Source organism: Colletotrichum fioriniae (genome assembly GCF_027942845.1).
Source record: "Colletotrichum fioriniae strain IMI 355084 chromosome Unknown scaffold_9, whole genome shotgun sequence".
Classification (NCBI taxonomy): Eukaryota; Fungi; Ascomycota; class Sordariomycetes; order Glomerellales; family Glomerellaceae; genus Colletotrichum; species Colletotrichum fioriniae.
Window position 1 is genome coordinate 1,620,346 of NW_027076845.1, and position 20,835 is coordinate 1,641,180.

At 54.0% G+C, this 20,835-nt stretch overlaps 6 protein-coding genes across 6 annotated transcripts; 3 read left to right on the forward strand and 3 right to left on the reverse strand.

Annotated features, from left to right (window-relative positions):
• Window positions 1-45: 45 nt before the first annotated feature.
• On the forward strand, window positions 46-908 carry POP3 (RNase P and RNase MRP subunit; the record flags this gene model as incomplete). The annotated part of the gene is made up of 3 exons (XM_065758156.1): window positions 46-61; window positions 167-217; window positions 343-908. 3 exons carry the CDS (start codon window positions 46-48, stop codon window positions 906-908), a joined length of 633 nt encoding a protein of 210 aa, XP_065613298.1.
• A 1,459-nt stretch (window positions 909-2,367) lies between these two features.
• On the forward strand, window positions 2,368-4,045 carry N0V96_007883 (uncharacterized protein; the record flags this gene model as incomplete). Its single annotated transcript, XM_053194272.2, has 2 exons — window positions 2,368-2,566; window positions 2,616-4,045. The coding sequence occupies 2 exons, from the start codon at window positions 2,368-2,370 to the stop codon at window positions 4,043-4,045; spliced, it is 1,629 nt and encodes a 542-aa protein (XP_053048122.2).
• A 772-nt stretch (window positions 4,046-4,817) lies between these two features.
• N0V96_007884 (uncharacterized protein) lies at window positions 4,818-6,926 on the reverse strand (the record flags this gene model as incomplete). The annotated part of the gene is made up of 1 exon (XM_053194273.2): window positions 4,818-6,926. The coding sequence occupies one exon, from the start codon at window positions 6,924-6,926 to the stop codon at window positions 4,818-4,820; it is 2,109 nt and encodes a 702-aa protein (XP_053048123.2).
• Window positions 6,927-7,371: 445 nt separating this feature from the next.
• Window positions 7,372-8,137, forward strand: NIP7 (ribosome biosynthesis protein nip7; the record flags this gene model as incomplete). The annotated part of the gene is made up of 3 exons (XM_053194274.1): window positions 7,372-7,597; window positions 7,691-7,779; window positions 7,883-8,137. 3 exons carry the CDS (start codon window positions 7,372-7,374, stop codon window positions 8,135-8,137), a joined length of 570 nt encoding a protein of 189 aa, XP_053048124.1.
• A 979-nt stretch (window positions 8,138-9,116) lies between these two features.
• N0V96_007886 (uncharacterized protein) lies at window positions 9,117-12,043 on the reverse strand (the record flags this gene model as incomplete). Its single annotated transcript, XM_053194275.1, has 5 exons — window positions 9,117-9,475; window positions 9,534-10,177; window positions 10,233-10,975; window positions 11,029-11,574; window positions 11,627-12,043. The coding sequence occupies 5 exons, from the start codon at window positions 12,041-12,043 to the stop codon at window positions 9,117-9,119; spliced, it is 2,709 nt and encodes a 902-aa protein (XP_053048125.1).
• A 5,417-nt stretch (window positions 12,044-17,460) lies between these two features.
• Window positions 17,461-19,272, reverse strand: N0V96_007887 (uncharacterized protein; the record flags this gene model as incomplete). Its single annotated transcript, XM_053194276.2, has 1 exon — window positions 17,461-19,272. The coding sequence occupies one exon, from the start codon at window positions 19,270-19,272 to the stop codon at window positions 17,461-17,463; it is 1,812 nt and encodes a 603-aa protein (XP_053048126.2).
• Window positions 19,273-20,835: the final 1,563 nt, after the last annotated feature.

A 20,835-nucleotide genomic window follows, 5' to 3' on the forward strand; every position in this document is an offset into this window, starting at 1 on the left:
AAACGACCAATCGTGACGTCTAGTCACGTCGAGCAATACACCAAAATGGCAAACCAACTGCGTAAAAAGTTGGCGTATTCAGTTGACACACCATTCTCAACAGTACAATGGTAGGATAGCCTGTGAGAGGTCTATTCAGGTACTCAAATTTGCTTACATACCATAGGCCTGAGGTCACCTCTGAAGATCAAGACACCATTCTGGAATTACTTTGCAGGTACGTCTTTGAGTTTCATATCCGGGCTACTGGCACGTGTCTATATTGGAATTGAACTGACCAGACACACAGTCTGTTGACACCGCTGGGTCAACACCGCCAAAGGCACGTCAAACCTTCGGAAGGCAAACGGGCCGCCAAAAGGAAGAGAAAGGAAGAGGGAGCTGCTGGCAAGGAAGTCGGAAAGAGCGAGCGTCCACCACTGCCAGAAATCGCCTCTTTCGTCGACGTTGGTCTAGCAAGCATCACCCGCAACCTCGAAAGACTCGCACCGACGCCGCAAGGCTCAGAACCAGACACCGACAGCCCCAGCATGGCGGTAGTCCCTCCTGCTCCTTACGCCCTTATTTTCGTCGCCCGCTCCGGCCAGTCATCAGCCTTCAACTGTCAACTGCCCCAGATGGTAGCCGTTGCTTCCAATAATACTGCACCAGCGCCTGCAACAAGACTGGTTGGATACTCCAAGCCATGTGCCGAGAAACTCAGCGCTGCTGTCGGTATCCCGAGGGTTTCGTCGATTGGAATCCGGATGGGCGCCCCAATGTCGAAGGCGCTGGTCGACTACGTTCAGAAGAACGTCTCTCCTATCCACGTCGCTTGGTTGGACGAGGCAAAAGATGCTGTCTACCGTTCCACACAGTTGAAGGTGGAAGAAAAGATGATACCGGCCAAGAAGAGTGGCAAGGCGTGAGATAATCGGAACCGCCAACTCTCCACTTGACTTCGGAGCATTCTTGCAGAAAATAAAAATGAAGATGGGATACCCACAGCCTGCCCAGCAATGCAAGTCTACCTACCAGTGTGAAGTCCGAGACGTTGCCAGGTTTTGTCATGCAGAATTGGCTATTACTTCGAGGTGTGTATACGCCGAATCTAATGGCTAAAGAAAGGACCGACTGTCAGTTCATGTGCTTCCCCCACTCCATCCATAGGACTGCAGAGGAAGTGCAGCGCCCATAAATGTGAGCGAAGATTGTCTTATACAGGTGCTTTGGAACTGTATTGGCTTTCTGCTCGATATCTTAAGCAGACGAATTCTTCTTCAACAACATGACCCTCAGCTGACGAGTGCCAGGTAAGGTGGCTATTCAACAAAGCACCCTATGATTTCTCTCTTTTTGTTACCTCTGCTGCAGCCATGTTCTAGCCCTTCACGCCCAGCCCAGCAGCCAGTCAAGCCTTCCCGCATGAATCAGTGGCCTCATGAGAGAATAATAGCAGCATCCTTCAATTCTTCAACGTCATCCGGTGATAATCCTCACACCGTGCCAACTGATAGACTCCTTCCGTGCCATATACTCGTCTCAGCTACTCGTCCCAGCTACCGTCCCAAATACCCATTCCGTCCCAATACATGTTGCCGTCTCACTTTCCTCTTTACCTTAAGCCGGGTGAATCTGGTTTGTTTACTCTGAAATTTTCTCCAGAGCAACCCACCTGTACCTGCCTCTTGACTCCTGGATTTCCCCCCAAACTCTTGCCTTCCTCAAAGGCCACCTGCTCCAGCAACCTTACCTTCCCATCTCTCCAAGTTGGCAAGCCAAGCTGTCCTTCCTCACTAAACCACTAGGCAAGATTCCTTTTCTACATCTCATAGACGGTCTAGTGCCCTTGGGCTTGACTGTCTCTTTTTCAGCGCTCTCTTTGCCTCCCCAAATTCTTATCCAAACACATCAGGATTCCCACCTTGGGCGCCGTCTCTAGCCAACATCCACATTGTCGCCGTATTTGGCAGGACACCGACAGACAAGTTTTCTCTTTCCAGCGGCCGATAAAGGTCTACCGAAGCAAGGTCAGTACTAGACATTTTCTTCCTTGCTCCTTGTCAAGGTTCATCTACTGGGTTGGGGGTATTTCTCCCCGAATGCCCCTTCCTTAAGATAAAGAGCTTGATTTTCCTGGCGCCTGTGCTTTTTCGTCGATTTATGTCTTCCACAATTATGGCACTCAGTGCTGGACTATTCGACTCCAACACTTTCTACATCTTCTGCATTGCGTTTGAACACCATTGACCGACAGATATTCCCGGCTCTGGCCAGGATCAAGGAGGGCTTTGATGCTAATCAAATCAATAGAAATCTATTAGAGAAAATTCCCGAACATCAGCCTCATAAGTCTACAGAGGTCGTGCTACCAAGATGTTTGCCAACATGGACCCCCAAAAGCAGGCTGAACAGATGGCAGCAGCAAGACTTCTTGCCGCGGAGTTCGGCAAAGCTAAGGGAAGCAGTGGTCGGGGCAGGAGCAGCGGACGAGGACGCATGAATGATGGAGGTAGTGGCAGCAGGCCTGGCGGCATCGGAAGAGCAGCCGTCACTACTCGATTCGATGCTCCACCGGCTCAGATGAGTGCGTTGACTCCTTGAGAGTCCACTGTTCAGTTTGCTAATTCTCGCAGACCGTCCTGTGCCATCTTCGTCGCGTGTTGTCTTCACACCGGCTGAAGTCAATCGGGCCAGAGTCCAGCCTTCCGCCGTCACTCGCGTCGATGCCACTCTCGCGGGTTGGTTGGCAGGCTCAAAGACTCCTCAGCCTGGCCCCGCGACGCCTGCGACGCCTGAGATGCCCGCGATGCCCGCGAACACGGTTCCTGCTCGCTCTGACGCTCAGAAAAGAATCGATCAGGACCTCGCCAGCTGGCTTACGCCCAAGCCTAGCCCGGTTGCCGCTCCTCCCAAGGAGACTCCGGTCAGCCGTGCCTCGTCAAGCACACCTGTCACCAAGATTGATAGCCCCGAGACACCGAAAGCCGCCGTTCCTGGAAACACTCAAGCCGTCTCTCAGTCCAACGCTCCCCCGCCTTCTCTGAAGAAGGAGGCTCTCGCCTCTCCTGAGACGACCGTCCATTCAAGACCCAGTAGCTTAGGAAAGAGCTTGCGGATTGCTCACGAGGCGAAAGTCCTTAGGGAGCAGAACAACGCGAGTGGAGTGGAAACTACTGCTAGTTCCAACTTGAATGCCAGAGCTTCCGCTATTCTTGCCAAAGGCGTTGAGTTGATGCCACAGCCGCAGTCTAACCACAATGGACAGGCTCCTCGCCTTCTTGGAACCGTTGACAACAAGCAAGATGCTCGGGCATCCTCCTCCACGAAGACTGAGGCCTCTGCTGTTAAACCAGAGCCAGAGTTCGGCACTGTCCAATGGGCTCTGGCGCAGCTCGAAAGTGGTCGTGAACTTCCTGGCCACCATGAGTTCCACGCTCGGAAGGCTCAGGAAGTCGGACACAAGTCTGGCGCTGTGTCCGTCCCTGATGCTCACTCTGGAACTATCAACAAGACTGAGTCCGTCATCAAGCAACAACAAGAGACAACTAAGGAGGAGAAAGCAGCGGAGCCTCTGATGAAGGAACTTGACTGCAACTGCCCTAAGAGAAGCCACCCAATTATTGGCTTGGCGGCTTCATGCTACAACACGGATTCTGACGGCGATCATGACCTCGTTCGTATGAAAGGTGCGTCGGATGCAGTGAAGAACAAATTCGCAGTCAACGTTATCCTCCACGAGCACTCGAACCCCGACTGCCCCAAGCTGCTTCAGGCTGCTGCCAAATTTCCTCTGCACTTCGGCGCTAGCCCAGCCGTTGTAGATGACCCCGATGATCATCTCCAGGTCATCCAATGGAAGGATTCGAACGGCTTATCCGGTCCCTCGAGCAGCGTGCCCGTTCGGAAGATCAATTCGTCTGGTCATAAGAACAACTTGCCCGGCGCTTCGAATAACTTGGCTGTCGCCTTCAACAACTCGTCCGGTCCTCCTTTGGCTGGTGCTCCAGTCCCACAGCCGCCTGTCCGCCGCTGCAGAGGCATCAACGACTCGATGTGGGCCTAAATCGTTATCGAGACACATTTTTCACCGTTGCCAACTCTGAAATATTTTAATCGTTGCCCCATTGTGATAGGGCAACGATTGCGAATCCTCTGAGGGGCACTACCTTGACAAGAAATGGACGCGGTAAGGATAGGCAAACTTTCGCAGCCAGGTCCTCAGATTGTTGAAGTTATGACAACGTCTCTGATCTCTCTCAGCACTCTTTAATGATGCCTTATAGCGGCAAGACCTGGAGCTGCTATAGAGAAGGGCAAGGAGGACGCCACTTAGCATCAGCGTCGGAAAATAGTCGAGATTCAACGCGGCAGAGAGACTTTTGATGATGATGATGATGGAAAGTTGACTTTGATATTGGCTTTGGGGGTTTCTCGACTTGGGGGCGCGGAACGGGATATCTCGTACAGAAGCCGCCCTGTGCTTCTGGAGGTATTAGAGAGTCCGCTGCCCAGGTCACTTTGCTCAGGAATGATATCTCACAGGCAGTCTAGGTAGATAGTCAATCCACCCGTTTTTCAAAATTCCATGAATGCCAGGGCTCGATTCAACATGAGACATATCGACACTACTGGGGTAGGTATCATGATCGAACCTGAAGATGGCTCTTGTGTTCATGGGTGGTGTATGTAATATGTATGTGGTCTCTAAATGCCAAAGCCCGCAACACCCATAAAAAAAGGTAACCCCTTTTTTTTCACTTTTTCCCATATTTCCCAACTCCTTTTCAGATTTCATTCGACTAATGCCTCCAACCAACTACACCTCATCCTCATGCTCATGCGCTATTAATCTCCTTTTCTAATAACTTGACACCTTCCCTAACCTTTGGCGAAAAGTGCCTCCGCAAAAGCTCGCCCTCCCACACCGTCGTCGCAAACGGGTTGCTGCCCTCGACGCTGTCGCTGAGAGCATTGTAGTTGCCGTCACCCTTGCGCTCCTCGGTGCACCACAGCGCGGCAATCTTCTTTCCGTGGGTGTGTCCGACGTCCTGCATGAGCGCTAGCGCCGCCTGCGCCGACTTGTCAGGCATGTGCAGCGCCGCGGACATGATTTGCTTGCTGAAAGCCGCGAGGCGCAGGGGCGGGACGGAGCGGATCTGGTAGGCTGGGAGGAGGACGGCCGTGAGGCAGCGCAGGAGGAGGACGGTGGTGGTTTGCAGGTTGACGCGGTTGTCGCGGGTGGCGGCGGCCTGGGCGGGGCGGATGTGGAGGGATTTGGAGGTGAGTTCGAGGTCCGGGTTGAGGGAGAGGGAGAGGAGGGAGGTGAAGAGATGGGTAACAAAGTGGGAGAGGTCGAGGTGCAGTGCGGAGCGGGAGTTGTGCGCGTCTTGGCCTGCGAGGAGGGCGAAGGCTGTGACTGTGCAGAGGAGGGCTTCGCGGCTCGTGTTGCGGGACGCGCCGCCGAGGTCGTCGTCATCGTCGTCTTCTTGTTCGTCTTGGTTCTCTTCGTCGTCGTCATCCTCGCGGTTGTTGCCCTCCGCGTCCTCTTGGGCATGGCGGATGAGGTCCTTGAGGGCCTCCAGGAGATCGCCAAAGAAGTCCTGGTTGATGAGGTGGGCGTACTTGGCCAGGCCCTCGAGCACGGCGCCCATGAGCCACGGCACGCGCATTTTGAGGATGCGGAAGTAGGATGCGAAGACGAGCTTCAGCGTCTCGGACTGCATGCGCTCGCGCTCCTCGTGGCTGACGAGGGCGTCGGCCTGCTCCATGTCCTTTTGGATGGCCCTCTGCTCCTTGAGCATCTTGCGCTCCTTCTTGGTGCGGAACTCCTTTTTGAAGTTCTTGCGCGACTGCGGTGGCGGGGCGCCCGGGTCGCGGTCGCGGTCGACACGGTCCTGCGAGGCCTTGCCCGCGAACTCGTCGAGTAGGCGCAGGTGGAGGAAGAGATTGAGCACGCTCTCATCGACGCCAAAGTTGCGGGCCTTCATCATCTTGGCGAGCAGGGAGACGGCCTCCATGGAGGGACGGCCCTCCTCGTCGTCGACGAAGAGCGTCTCGAGCGCGCGGCGGCACTTGTGGAAGTCGGCGTCAATCTTGCGCTTGGAGAGCTTGCTGACGAGGATTTTGAGGAGGTCGTTGCGGAAGTTGAAGTGCGGGACGGCGTTGACGAGCGTGCAGGCGCACGAGATGGCGACACTCGAAATGCTCTGCCCCGTTTTCCTCGTGGTCGGTATATCGGCCTTTGCCCATTTCGCGAGCTCCTTCACGTAGCCCTGGTAACCGGAGACAAGGGCCTGCTCAAAGGCGCGCAGCTTCCGGACCTCCTTGGAGAGCTTTTCGACGGGGGCGTCCTCGGCGACGGGCCGGATGCGGTAGCCTGGGATGACGTCCTTGTAGACGGCGAGCTGGGTGGCCAGCGCGAGCTTCTGGATGGCCTGGATGCGCGATTGGCCAATTTTTGCAATGGCCTTGAAGGCCGAGACGTTCTCCTCCGGATCCTCGTTCAGCGCCATGGCGATCTTGGCGAGCTCCTCTTTGGCCTGGTGAATCTGGACGGGCTCGGGCAGGTCCGATTCCTCCTCTTCTTTCCTACGATCCTGGCGCAGCCGTTCGGCGGCCGCTTCTGCGGTGGCCTCCTCGTCTTCGCGGCCCTCGAGCCACTCGCCGTCGCTCCCGACCGAGTCGGCATCGTCGTTGATATCGTCGCCCTGCAGGGACTGGTACTGTTCGAGGCGGCCGTCGGCAGTCTTGATGGGCAGGCGAGTGCTCTCCTTCTTGTCCTTCTTTCCCTTTCGGGGGCGGCTCTCGTAGTCCTGCTCCAGGTTCCAGCCGGCGGCGCTCTTAAAGAAGGACTTTTGGATCTTCTTGGACGACTTGCCAGTGTGGTCGTTTTCGTCTTCGGGCGGCGGCGTGAGCCTGCGGCGTTTTGAAGCTCTAGAGGACATTGTGGAATAGAAGGTTTGTTTGGACTGTCAATCAGAAGAAAATACAACACTTTGAAGAGAATTTCGGCGGCGGCGCTTCGTTGGTTTCCGAAATACTCTCGTCTTCGCTGAAAGAGAGATTTCTCGATGTACGGTGGGATTGAATTGGGGGCCCTGGGACCGCCAACAGTGGGAAGAGGGACCATCGAGAACTTTTTAGTGGAGGTTTTGGCCATTGAGCCAATAGAAACCCCGGAATACCCTCAGACCGCCCGAAAGTTTTTGGGTTTCTGCCGCTACTCCAACCTTTTTCGCATCGCGATGCACCTGCATCCCACCTTTCGGCAACGGCACCTCTACTGTGAAAGATTCTGTCTGACAAAGCTCGCCAATTCCCAACACAATCACTCCGATACCGAACCGAGCACATTCGAAGCGAGACCAAAACACTCCCAGAAAGCCCAAAATGCGTCCCCTCACCGAAAAAGAGACCGAGACCCTCTTCAACAAGTTGGCCAGCTACATGGGCAGCTCGCTGAAGAACCTCATCGCCCCGCTCGACAACGGCCCCGAGCCCGACCGTTACGTCTTCCGCATGATCAAGGACCGTGTCTACTATGTGCGCCTCTCCGTCGCCAACCTGGCGACCAGCATCGCCCGCGATAAGCTTCTCAGCATCGGTATCTGCCTCGGTATGTTGCTGCGCGCAAAGCCAAGCCAAACCTCCTCGACAACTTCTTTGCGCACACATGGACTAATCACCACTCTGTTGTTGCACAATATAGGAAAGTTCACAAAGACTGGCAAGTTCCGCTTGCATGTCACCGCTCTCCCCGTCCTCAGCGAGCACGCAAGATACAAGATTTGGGTCAAGGTATGTCAAATGGAATCCTTTCCTCAATCCGTTCGAGTTCCAGTCCGCACATGGAAAGTGTGTATAGTGGGACAAGCATTGCTAACGGGGGAAAATCTTTCAGCCCAACGGAGAAATGCCCTTCCTGTACGGCGGCAACATCGTAAAGGCCCACGTCGGCCGCTGGTCCGACGACTGCCCCGAGCACCAGGGCGTCATCGTCTACGCCATGGACGACAAGCCCCTCGGCTTCGGCGTCACTGCCCGCTCCACGGCCGAAGCGCGCCGTCTCGATCCCACCGGTGTTGTCTGCTTCAGGCAATCCGACGCCGGCGAGTACCTGCGTGACGAGGATACCCTCTTTGCGACGAACAGTTAGACGAGTCGGTCGTCATGAGAGATTCAAAGAGGAGGGGTGTGAGGGTCGTGGGAGGTTATGGCTGTGGTGGTTGCGCTGCTGCTGCTGCTCTCGATACCCTCTGGATTTTCATGTTTGGCACATTGGAACGGCGTTTTGGGTTCACCAAAAAAAGAAGAGCTTGAAGAACGGCGGGGCATTTTCTACACGGCGTTTTACTGTGATAGCCATGGGCAAGTTTGATCGTTTTTACTTTGGGGGAAGAATACGCAGTTAGCTGTTGTTAACTTAGGTCTCCAGGATCTGAGTCTACGAAGACCTGCTGTCTAGCAAATATTGCGAAATTTTATCGACTGCCATATCAGGTTTCTTTTCTTGAGGTCTAGAGAAACCAAATGTTCTCGTACGTGGTGGCTTGATGATAATATTGAGATCCTCGCGGTTAGTTACATCGGCTGGCCTCTATTTGATTTATTTGCCTTGTACCATACGGCTCATTGATGTCGGGTTCGAAAACAGAATTCTAAACCTGCGAGTGTCGTTAATTCAGTGCAGGCTTGAACAGTCGAATCTACTGGTTAAACCTGCTCCGGAGTTGGCTCGTCGATTCCACTTCTACTTTCGCAAAGATCATGGAATAAGTAGTCGGATGCCAAGTAAACTGAGGAGGAGCGAAGTGAGGTTTTAGAGCACTGCCACTGTTCTGTTTAGGAACGCTTTTAGTTATCTTCTTTTATTGGATATCTGTAGATATGCCTGGTATAAGGTATATAGAGATTGAAAACATTAAATCCTGTTGTATCCATAACGATGCTCGTCATCATCAAGACCAGATGGAATTAAAAAACAAAAGTGAGTAAAAGACCCATCGAAAACGCTGCCACAGTCTATACCTCCATGGAGAAACCCTTCTGCCAAATTAAACTCCGTCTATAGATCCCATTTCTAAGAATAAGCAAATGGTATGTTCATTAAATGGTCGCGTAAAGTGAGTGCCAGTTTAGAAGGTGAACTTCATCAAAGCGGGGTTGAGGAGCACCGGAAGGCAGAAGTGCGAAGTGATGGAGATAGCCACGGGGAAGATTGTCGCAAAGTAGCGAATCTGCCACTGGACGGGGAAGACGTAGTATCCGCAGACGATGAGAGCGATTCCCAAGGCTGTGAAGATGAACGTGCCCGCGAAGCTCTTGATGATCTTGGGGATCTCCTCCATGAAGTTGCAGTTCTCGACTTCCTTGGAAGTGGCGCCCCACTGGATGTCAATCTCGAAGAAATGGCAGAGCAAAGCCTTGGAGACGTGGAGCGAAATGCCGCCGAGGAAGATGGTGAATACTGGCATCCACTTGAAGTTGTCCCAGACTGCATATGCAAGGATTAGCTGTCTGATGTCGGTGCATTAAATGAGAGGGAAACTTACGGGCTCCAAGGAGGGACTTCTGGCCCAGTCTGTACCTAAGCACAGCCAGGGCAACGTTGCCAGCAAGAGGGAAAACGACGATGATGGAGAAGAAAATGGCGAACGAATCGAGGTAGTACTTGTCGTAGTAGCCAAAGAACCATCCAGTCAGGAAGTAGTTCATCAGGGTAAGAATCCAAGATGCTCCGATAGCGTAGTAGGTGCCGATGTAGGACAAAATCGTAACCTTCCTGTAGAAGGCAATGTTGGAGAAGACAAACCGTCTGAAAAGGGGCGTGAAGGGGCCACGAGTAAGCCAGAAACGGAAGGGGTGGAACAGCAGCTCGTTACATCCGTAGGCATACTTCTCCCAGCGGGCCAACTCGTCGTAGACAGTGAGAGAGACACCCTCTTTAAAGCCATCGCCGGTGTAAGCACCATAACGGATAGAGTAACCGGAAGTCTGAAGACGCAAGGCCATATCGAAATCCTCGGAGACGTGAGACTCGGACCAGAACTTCTCGTAGCCATCCTCCATGTAGGAAGCGGCGTCTTGTAGAGCAGACCAGCGGAGGATAGCGTTGTGACCGACGAAGGGGGAGATATCACCGTTGGCGACGGCAAAGGTGATCATGGTGTAAATCATCTGCGTGAACCATGTGACACTGGAAGAAGATATTAGCTGGTGTGCGTTTGGAATGATGGCTCGAATCAACTTACGCCTTCTCAAAGAATGAGTCGGAAACCTGCATGACACCGGAGGTGTACTGAATGATGGCAACCTCGGGAGAAGCCTCCATCTCACTGACAGCATCCAAGAAGCAGTCGCGGGGAACACGGGTGTCGGAATCGATAAGGAGAATGTAGTCACCCATGCGGATGTTGCCCTCAGCCCATGTTCGGCCCTCGGACTCCTCAAGAACCTCAGCAAGAGCTTGCTCGTAAGCCTGATCCTCACTATCCTGACTCCATCTACTTCCGCGGTTGATCTGCTTGAGCTTCTCCTCGACCTTGTTGCTAGTCATCAGGGCGTAGTTCATGTTGGAGGCCTTCTTGAATCTGCCTCTGCGGATGAAAGGCTGAACACTGGGGTCTGCAGGCTTGGGGTTGTGGCCAGGGCGAGCGACCCATCCCATGTTGTGCTCCTCGTAGAACTCCCTACGGGCCGAAGCTTCGTCCTCGCTGATGAGCTGCATACCGTCGTCGTTGACAAAGATGCTGGCAGAGCCACCCTGCATCTCGTAGGTGGAGATGGCAGTCTTGAGAGAGAGAACCGTGGGCTTGATGACAGCGTTCAGACCCTCCTTGTAGACAGGCATCTGGATGGTGACGTGGGGAAGCTCGCCACGGTGAGGGCCAAGACGGCGCGGTGCCTTTCCAGAGTAGTTCTTGGAGTTTGCGTGAACCGATGAGATGGGACCGAGGATCTGGAAGATATTTCCGGAAATAGACAAGAAGAAGAACTTGCGGTACGTTAGTTTTAGGCAATCAGGCAATTCAGCTTCACGATACTCACAAGACTAATGAACAGCGTAAGCGGGGTAACGGCCAGAAGTGCCCAACGCGTATAGCTGCCGTCGATGGTAGACTCCAGGGCCAGGTTACGGTAACCGAGACCCAAGCACGCCACAGACAAGCAAAGCGCCGCTGAAACCATGATGGAACTGGTGAGCCGGACTGGTCTAACCTCAGCCTTGAGGGCCTCCTCAAGCGCGGCAGGTGAGAGTTCCTCGATGTTGACGCCGGGCTGCTTCTCGTTCTTCTCGTCGCCATCCTCCTCGTCACCTCCCTCGTTACGCCAGATGTAAGAGATGATCATGTGCTCCAGGCTCTCCGCGCGAGCATGCAGTCTGTTAGCATCATCATCCCAGACGGTGAGCACGGGAGGGTCGAGAATAAAGGCTGCAAAGTGATGCTTCTGACATCTGGGTAGATCGGTCATCCTCTGGAGGACTTGAAGCTGCAAGCCTCCTGCGAGAGGAATTGAGTTCAAGGGTTCACCACTGTTCAAGAGTCCGTGAATGATGGACTGGATGACAGGTGTGTTGACGGTCATGGCACACTAAGCACGTGGTTAGAATTGGCTACTATGCCGAGTGCCTGCGATTACTTACGCTGACGTTCAACTGGGTGACCATGTCGAAGAAACCATTGGGTACAGTGGATAGCTGAGGAGGAGCGCAGACATAATCGTTTCGACCCTTCTTGAGAACAACACCCTCACCCAAGTTCCATGCCGAAGCATACATCTTCCTGAGCTGGTCCTGGTAGATGCTGTGTACAGTGACATCTGCCCTGAGATCGATGATACTGCTGGCATGCTTGTCCCTCATACCGGCAGTGAGCGCCAAGCTCACTGTCGACTGTCGAGCGGATGTTCTGGCGCTGTGTGTCCGGTAAGGAGCCGGTCTCTCGGCCGCCTGCGGCTTCGGCTGCGGTGCAATTGGTTGCAACGTATTCGGCTTCGACGTTTCGGTCGCGGGTTGGCCCGACGCCTGGTCGGGCGTGAAATAGGTCTTGAAAGCCTTCATCTTGTGGAGACTATGAAACGAACGAACCACAAACTGGTCAAACCACTTCCCGCCTTGAGGTGAAGAGGGGACAGGATGGTTGATTGTGAGCGAATGGAATGAGTGTTGATCAGGGTAACCAGTAGTCCAGGGGGACGGGAAATCGGTTTAAGATATGTGAGACGGGACCATAGTAGAGACTCTGCAAGCGCGGAGGGCATCCATCCTGGGGACAAAGGTCTAGTCAAGCCGCATACACGGGACCACCGGGAGCTGAGAGCAATATTGTCTGGTCTAGCTGAGTACGCCAAAAGCGATATGGGCGGCCATGGACGCCTCCAGTGCGGCAATGAAAGGCGTTAGTCAAGGATCGTATCGAGGAGGGGGGGACAAACAACGGTTGGCCTCGCCAACACTCGCCGGTCGACCACGCACGCAAACCTGGGTCCCACAAGCCTAAGTCGTTCGTTCAGGACGGACTCCTAGCTGAGATGGGACTGGTGACAAGCGGCATTATTCCTGACTCTGGTGCTTGAAAAGCTGGCGCCACCCGTGCGTTGGGTGGAAAGCCGGTAGTCAGGTACAAAGAAGGAGAGAAGCTTTCCCCCATCGTGAGGGGGTAGCGTGGATTGAGGCGACAAAGGAGAGTCGAGGCCTTATCGCACGAGCGATGCTTCCCCAAGCGTTGCATGGCCAAGCCGTTAGACTGAGAAACAGCCATAAACACCCCTGCGAAGGCAAAGGTATGCTAGCTCATCGGCATTGCCTTGGTCGAGTACCATCATGATGATGATGCCGATCTGGGATAGGCGAGTTGATTACAGGCCACTGGGCCAACGGGACGACACGGGAAGATCGCGAAAGAGTTCTTCTCATCGAGCCGGGAAACTGCCTGTGAACAGACACCGGCCACAACAGTGTTGATCAGGGCACTCGCCCACGCCGGAGACACGATAGTCGGAACCGGCCAGAGAAAATCCCAGTGATGCTGGTGATCAGCACTATGCTAGCAAAACAAAAGGTTAGAGACAGAAGAACGGCGGATGATGGGGCAGTCTAGCTCAGGAACGACCATAGTCGTCCTGACTTAGCGTGGTCTAAATCGGCCATCTCCTGAGGCTCTAGATTGTGCTTTCAAGGAAGTCGTGTAAGCAAAGAAGCGCAAGACGGCTAGCTGATATCAACAGCCGATAGAGGAAAAGGTCTTTTTTTCCAGCCCTTTCCTGACCAAGCTTAGCCTTGCCGCAAAGCGAGCCTTCGAGAGGTCTTTGACCATTGAAAACCTCCGCTCGTTTACTTGGCTTGCGCCGGCGAAGTTGGTTGTGGGCGCTAAAATTGGCATACCGCAAGCTGCAGGACAACTGGTTTTGAGCGTCTAGCCACTTTCGTCCCTGAATCCTGGTCACGGCAAGCTGGCAGAGCCTTCCGAGGTCTTGGTAACCTTATTCGTCGACCACTTGGGCGAGCAACCCTGGGATTGCGAGGACATTTCACTTTGGGAGAGACATAACGCTGACCGGGCCGAGTGCCTCTCTAGGCTTCCCGTTGTCTCTGCGTCGTGGGTGGGGGGAGGACGCTCGTATAATAGCAGCGATCTTCAGACCGAGTCCTCCCAGAAGGTTTGTGTGTCTCGGCTTTAGAACGAGGTAACGGTCTTTTAGAGGAAGTACTCCGTAGAAGAGTGTTTGGGTGCCTACATCTAAGATTGGTGGGCATTCAAAGTTCTCTGCTTGGCACTAGCCACGGTGAAGGTTGTGAGCGGTGGTGAAAAATCATGTATGGGGGCCGACCTGAAGCACACCTCTGGCGGTGTGGAGGTGGATTCTTGCCTCGTTAACCCCAATGGAGTTGGCTTCCCGTTGTTGCTTGCTTTTTGGGAGCAATACGGTGTTTTCCACGAAAGCATGTAACAATGTTTCGGGAATGGTGTGCTCTCATTCATTGTCTCGTCCGAGAGCCATGCATGACGGTAACTTGCAGAATGACTGGAGAGGATTTGGGCGTAAGACGGGAAACCATCGTCATCCCAAGTAGTGGCGAGGTTCGGGCGGAATTGTTAATATGGGATGATTGAGATGAGATGGCTAGAGATTAGGTGGGCGAGAGTGGCTTGCTGAACCTGTGACATTGCCTGGTCCTGCCGATTTCCAGGGGTGGTATGGCGTACAACGGTACAAACAGTGTTTGTGTGTACTCCGTAGACCAAGCCCATCCCATGTACGTCGTAGATAGATGTGTTGGTCGTACAGTGGTGGCTGAAGGAAGCCGGCAAAGGCAAACGACGGAATCCGAATGAAAGAGGATGGAGGAGGGACGGGAGAGCTAGGCACGTTGGCACGTTTGGTTGGCGAGCTGGTACGCCGCCCATGGTGTTGATGGCAATGCAGATTGCAATGCAGCGGAAGCGCAGTCACGGATGGCGGCAGATTGTGAATGTCGCTTCTGCATTTGGTTAGATGAAGTTGTGTCTTGAGGTGGTGTCTTGTCTTGGTTGCTTCGGCGGCATCCTTCCACCGGCACCTTCCCTCCCGCCTGTACCTTGCAGAAACGAGCATGTCATTGTACGTATAGCTCGTTGTGCTGTTTAGCTGCGTGCTCGTTACCATAGAGAAGTCCCCCATTGGATGACGTGATCCAGAACATATGCACTGTGAATGGCATATTCCCATATCCGCAACGTCCTATCGGGCTCTTCGGGAAGCGGCCGGCCTGTAAGCTGTGTTACTGGTCCTTTCCGCCTCGGGGTCACGACAATCACACATTGAAATCTCTCGCCCGCAACACCCACTGCAACGCTGCAGATACCATGTGGCTGCATACGACTATCTTGCTTTTCTAGGCAACAGACTCGACTATGATACGTCCAGCCCTCGACATTCAGCTACGTTTGTGCTGCAATGCTGCACAATGAGGAATATTGGTCTGAAGTTCCCAACGCCTGGTCGCGCCGATTTCCATTCATCCCGACTGTGGCGCTTTTTCGGTCTTTCCCATGACCTCAGCTACTTCAAACCCACTTGGGTATCATCGCCTCATCTTTCGACTTGGGTCTATGCAGTCGTTTCGCCATCCCGGCCAAATTCTGCGCTAGACGCCTGAGCAGGCCGAACAGGTTGAACAATGGGTGCGGCGAATCCCAACAAAGACGCGACCGACTTTGACACGAAAGGCTCCATGACGCCGAATTTGCTGAAAGGAAACAAGAAACGCAAGTGTCGGCCTTCTACCCGGAATTAGTCAAGTCTCTGGGCTCTCTTCTGGATCGTCACTGCCCAGGACGCGGTCTTGTTGCCCGCGTCCGCTGTGGGCTGCCTAACAATGGACGACAAGACTCTCAGCCCAACGGTTGTACGAATAGTCTCTGTCTCAACTTGCGAGCAAAGACTATTCAACACATGTCGGCTTCAGCTTTCTGCGCATTATCTCTATCGGATTGACGATGGAGGTGGCAATTGCATTCTCTTCGCGTAGCGAGCCCTAATACCGGTCATCCTTATGCATTAAGTTCAGCTTTCGGCGTGTCTGAACTCTGTACTGCCTATCTAGCCAACCCCTGAGCCTGCGCAGATCCCGTCTTCGACTATTGCCATCCCGCATACAATTTTCCCGGTTCACGATATCTCCGCCCCAAAACCGTCCAATCGAATCCTTGCAACGACCCCGTCTCGCCGACCTCACGAACTCATACTTTTCAGCCAGAGCTGGGTTGCCGTCCAGTTGTTCAGGACATCGTGAAAGATTGCAAGGGTTGTAGCCCTGAACTCTCTAGAGCAGCCTCCGTCCTTTCGGGCCTTAGCTGCTCCCACGTCAGACTGCGTCGAAAGGTCGAGACCAGGCTCGCGGCATCTAGCAGCGCTGTGACCAACATCGAGAACGCCGGCAGAAACTTCGAAAAGTGGCAGACCCTTATTCACTAGTTTCTCTTTCGTTTTTGCGCCCAGGGCTGCTGGACCATTGCTCTTCCCGATAGAATCCACCTTGGCATACGCAACATAATTAGACTGAAATGTCTTCATCTCGGGAGAGACGTCAAGCAGTCTTGCGACAGACAGGCAAATAGGCCGCGCGATCGAAAGGAAGAAATTTCTGTTTAGTTGCTGCAGGCCAGAACGAGTTCATCACACTGATAATGCGGCCGCCCAGATGAGATGGATTCGTCCTGCACTTCGCAGCCTGGTTTCCGCTTTATGTGACCATCCGCCCTGGATTGTCGATATCATATCGACTTCGTCAAATGATAAGACTCTGGTCACTTTAGCAGCTTCGTTCCCGCCTCGGCCAGCATGTGCCGGTCAAGACTCTATTCTTGGTTGTTGCCAAACCCCTCGAATCAGCAAGAGACACGATGAAAATGGCGAGAAGCAATCTCGCATCCAGACAAAGTGTCGACCCTCGACATGGGACTTTGACAGCTGGCTGAATCATCCGTCGTAACGTCGCGGGGGCATCGGATCAACATAGCGCTCACGTCTTGGACAGTGCGGTTCGCTGCATTTTGCGAGAGAATACGCGGCAACATCTCCATATCTGGAAAGGCCAGCTGAAAAGACAGCCATATTGAAAGAATTTTGCACCTCAAGATTTTCACAGAGGCTCCTCAGGAGGATCGAATTTACCCCTGAAAAGCCTCTATTTTGGCGCCAAGACTTCAGCTGTCAGCCATCCGCGAGACTGGCGCGGGGCTCGGACCTTGGACCTTGCCACGCGCCGAGAGCACGCTATCGAAACTCGAAGACGACCTATGGTCAAATTCGGGAAATCGAATCTGTCAGGCAAGCCACGCGACGAGAATAGCCGGGCTCGTTAGATGCGTGCGAAGCCTTTTCCACGGTCTCGGGATCACATCGCAGGACCCTTGAAACTAGGTTCTTTTTGGGGAAAGTCGAGCAAGAGAGTCTTGTTTCACTCTGTCTATTCTCTTGTCTCTCATCCCCAGCTTCCCAGCCCTATCTTGAGGAAACGCTTCCTTTTCGTCGGAATCCGACGAATCAGACCTCTCAATCGTCAACGTCTGATCTCGCATTTTGCCTACCTATCTATTCTTGGTCTCGTCTATGATGGTCAAGTGGCTATCAGAAGAAACACCCCAATGGTTCGGCAAAGTTGCCTAGTTACGGTTCGGACAAGGCTATCATTAGTCAAGATGCTCTCGCAAGCGCTGCGGGATGCCACGCGAGCAACATCACAAGAGTTTTGCAAGCATCCTTGGCGAAGTGGTGATTCTCTCGTGGCTAATTCCTTCTGTTCAGCTTGGCAAGGCACAACTGAAGTTACTGGACATCGTGCTTCTATCACAGATCGCCGCATGTCAAAACAGGTTTTTGTCAGGAGAATGAGATGGTAACAGTAATTCAAGTGTATTTACGATTAGGCTAGCCAGCCTCTGAAATGAACTCCCAAGTGCCAATCATTCCGGGGTCAGAGAAGGCAAAGCATTTCTATTTAGTAAGAGCAATTTTCTTCATCTCCTCAAAATTGGGAAGGCCCAGTCCCGTCACGGGATCCCAGCCCTGAGTACCGTTCCACGTCGCAAAGGGAATCACACCGGAGCCCTGCAACGGCTTGCCCGACTGCAAGTCTGTACCGCCGCAACCCTGGGCGACGCCGGTCGTGACGTCGGTGAGGCCCTTGAAGCCTCTCTTGTATAGCCACGGGTTCATGAAGCCCATGGTCGGCTGTCCAGCGCGGATTCTAGCATCGTTGAGGAGTCCGACGAGGCCGGCCATCAACGGGGCAGAAGCTGATGTGCCACCGGTTCCGACAAGCTTGTTGGCGTTGACGATGGCGAACGGGGGGCTGGCGGAATGGGCTGCGATATCAGGGAACCCGCGGCCGGTGAAGTTGGCAAAGGGCTGGTAGTACGCCTTCACGTCGGCGGGGATGCCAGTCTGGAGGTACTGGGCCACCATCGTCTCCTGGTACCACGCCTGTTTGAAGTAGTTGCTGAAGCCGCTGCCGGACGCCACCCACGTGGTCTCGGGCCCGAACGCCTGGGTCCCGCCGACGGCTGTGATGTACGGGCACGTCGCGGGGAATTGCGGCGTGAATTGCGGTTGGTTGCTGCCGTCGTTGGCGCGGCACGGCGCGCCGACGCCCGTGTCGCCGCTGGACTCGAGGACGCTGACGCCGCGCAGGCCCATCATGCCGATGAGGTTGCACACGCGTGTGGCGTACTCGATGGGGACGGTCTGCTCGTCGTCGCCGTACGAGACGGAGAGCACTTGCGGGATCTTCTCGTTCTCCTGCGTCATCATGAACTGGTAAAAGTCAAGGAACGGCTCGTTCTGGTTGTCTGCCTGCGTCGGTGTGCGAAGGTTGGGGACCAGGGGCGGCTTGCCGCCTGTGAGGTATTGCGTGATCGGAAGGGTCTTGACGGCGGCGGCCATGACTTGGGCGTCGAGGTTGGCCTCGCCGATGGCGCCCTTAGGGTCCTGGTGATCTTGTCCGCCGTTGACAAGAATACTGGTGAACTTTTGGGGCGGCAGCTGGAACCTGCCCAGAAAGGCCGTGAGATCGTCCTGGCGGGCGGACTGGTTGAGGAAGCTGGCGAAGCCGACGCGGCTGCCTGCCGCCGGGTCGGCCTGGTAGGCGCCGTAGTTGTAGGCCAGCTCGAAGCACGCCGGTGTGAAGACCTTGGAGCAGTTGGCGGTCGCGCCGGGCCCGGTGCCCTGTCTGCGGGAGAGCGGCGCGGGCATCTGCGGCAGCTGGGCGTTTGTGAATGCCGGGTCGGACTTCATGTTGCCAAAGTACGTCGTCGGTGTCACCAGCTCAATGTGCTCCGTCATCGCGTTTGGGAGGGAGTACTCGGTCGTCCGCAGCTTCATGGTGCCCTGGACGTCATAGTACGCAAAAGTGGCGCCAAGCATCTTGTTCGCCGTGCCGACGTTAGTCGCAAAGTTGACGAAGCGGCCGTTGTCCGTATACGAGACGTCCGTGACGTTCTCGTTGGCGAGCCAGGTCTGGATGGCCTTGACCGAGGCCTCGGCCGGCTTGAACATGTCGTTGACCTGAGCCGCCGTCAGGTACTTGCCGTAGTTGGGGCTGTCTGGGTCGGAGACGTCCCTGAGCATGGGTTCCAGCTTGTCTATGTTTTGCAGCTTGATGCCGATCTGTAGGTTGATCTGCTGGTCGTCGGCGGCCATGTTCGTCATCTGGACACCGTTGGCGAGCGCGGCTGCCCTGGACATGAGGCGGGCTTCGATGCCGGTGAAGGCGGCCGCTAGGGCCAGAAGGGTTTTGAGAGGAGCCATTCTGATTGGCCTTCCTTGTCTCTTTTGCTGTGAGGAGCACGAAGATGGATTGGTGATATTATCGAGCGCCGTTCGTTCGTGTCTCGCAGAGGTCCGAACGTGAGAGAGCGCGGCGGAGAAAACAAGAAACCAGATAGCCCAGCTATGGAGGGAAGGGAAGCCAGAAGCACATGCGGATTACGGGACCAGCTTGTATAACGGGCTGAGAAAACGTAAGAGGAGCCGATTGGGACGAAACCGATCACGAGTCAACAGAAAGGGATCCAGGTCTTACCAAACGGAAGTGCCCGTCTCGCCAGGGAACACGTCTCGGCCGGGCATCGAAAGGTTCCCCCTTACCGCCGAGAACTGAATCTCCCCTCGAAGAACTTAATGCTTCAACTGGGACAGGTGCGACAGTTGTGACAGAACTTGTCGTAGGATCTTCGCGGCGGAGGCCTTCTTCGTCCCATCATTTCTGCTCGCGTTTTGATCCGACTTAAGGTTACAGGTTTCCAAAACAATTGCAAATCTGCACGTTTCAACACACGAACCCTGCCCCTTACCCGTCCAGTGCCGTCTTCGCAACTTACCGGCGGGAGACTACAACTAGTCATGGGCCTTGGAGGAGTATAATGCAGGAACAGTTAACCTTCTTTCGACGAACAATACACAAATTCCCACTTGGTCGTCGTATGCTATCTCGTCTGTGGGTTGCCATCCTCAAGCCCCATGGTCTACTCGCTCCTGGGTCTGAGCTTGTAATTGGTCAGCCATGTCGGTGTAGACAGCAGAGCAGCGTCTAATGCCAGCACAAGGTCTCTTGAAATATAATTTGTCGATCATCCGCCCTTCATCATGATCGATATTTCTTTCGCTTTCTTTCCGCTGTTCTGGCCCATGGGGAGAAGGCAGCTTTCCCCGTAGTTTGCGGGGATGGAGGATGAACCGATCGCCAGTGTGATGGTCAAAACAAGCCAAGAAAGAACAAGATATGGGGTTGCATCTCTTGGCGATTCCAAAAAGCTTAGTGCGCGTTACCGACTACCGAGAAACATCCCCGCAAATCGTCGGTGATAAGCAATCGTGCCGCTCTCTCGTCCGTCGATCATGTTCATGCCAGACGCGCGTATAGTCTCGTTCGAGAACGTATCGACCAGCTATGGCTCCGCCCGCAGATATCAAAACCCCAATGTCTAACAAGTTCAGAAAAACCTTTCTTCGTTCTAGCGAGCTTAATTGCATGTTCTCTGGCGCTTGTTTGGAAACATGAGGAGTTCAAAAGCCCAAGGGTGGCCTTGCGGCAAGTGTAACTACGAGTCCGAGCTATACTCCTTTTACGCCAACCCATTTTCGTTATTCCTCGACAATGTCCATCAATGAGTAACAGGCAAGATAACGAGCAATGTGGACTTATCTTGACTTTGAAACTTCACAGCCATGATTGCTTAGCGCGGTCTCCATGAATACTTTATTTGGGCTCATTTCATTTCCCCATTCCTCTCTGGTAAACTACACATTATCCCATAAACATTCCGGTCAAGGGTCGAAGAAACCATCTCAACTTCCGCAACACGAGGCGGT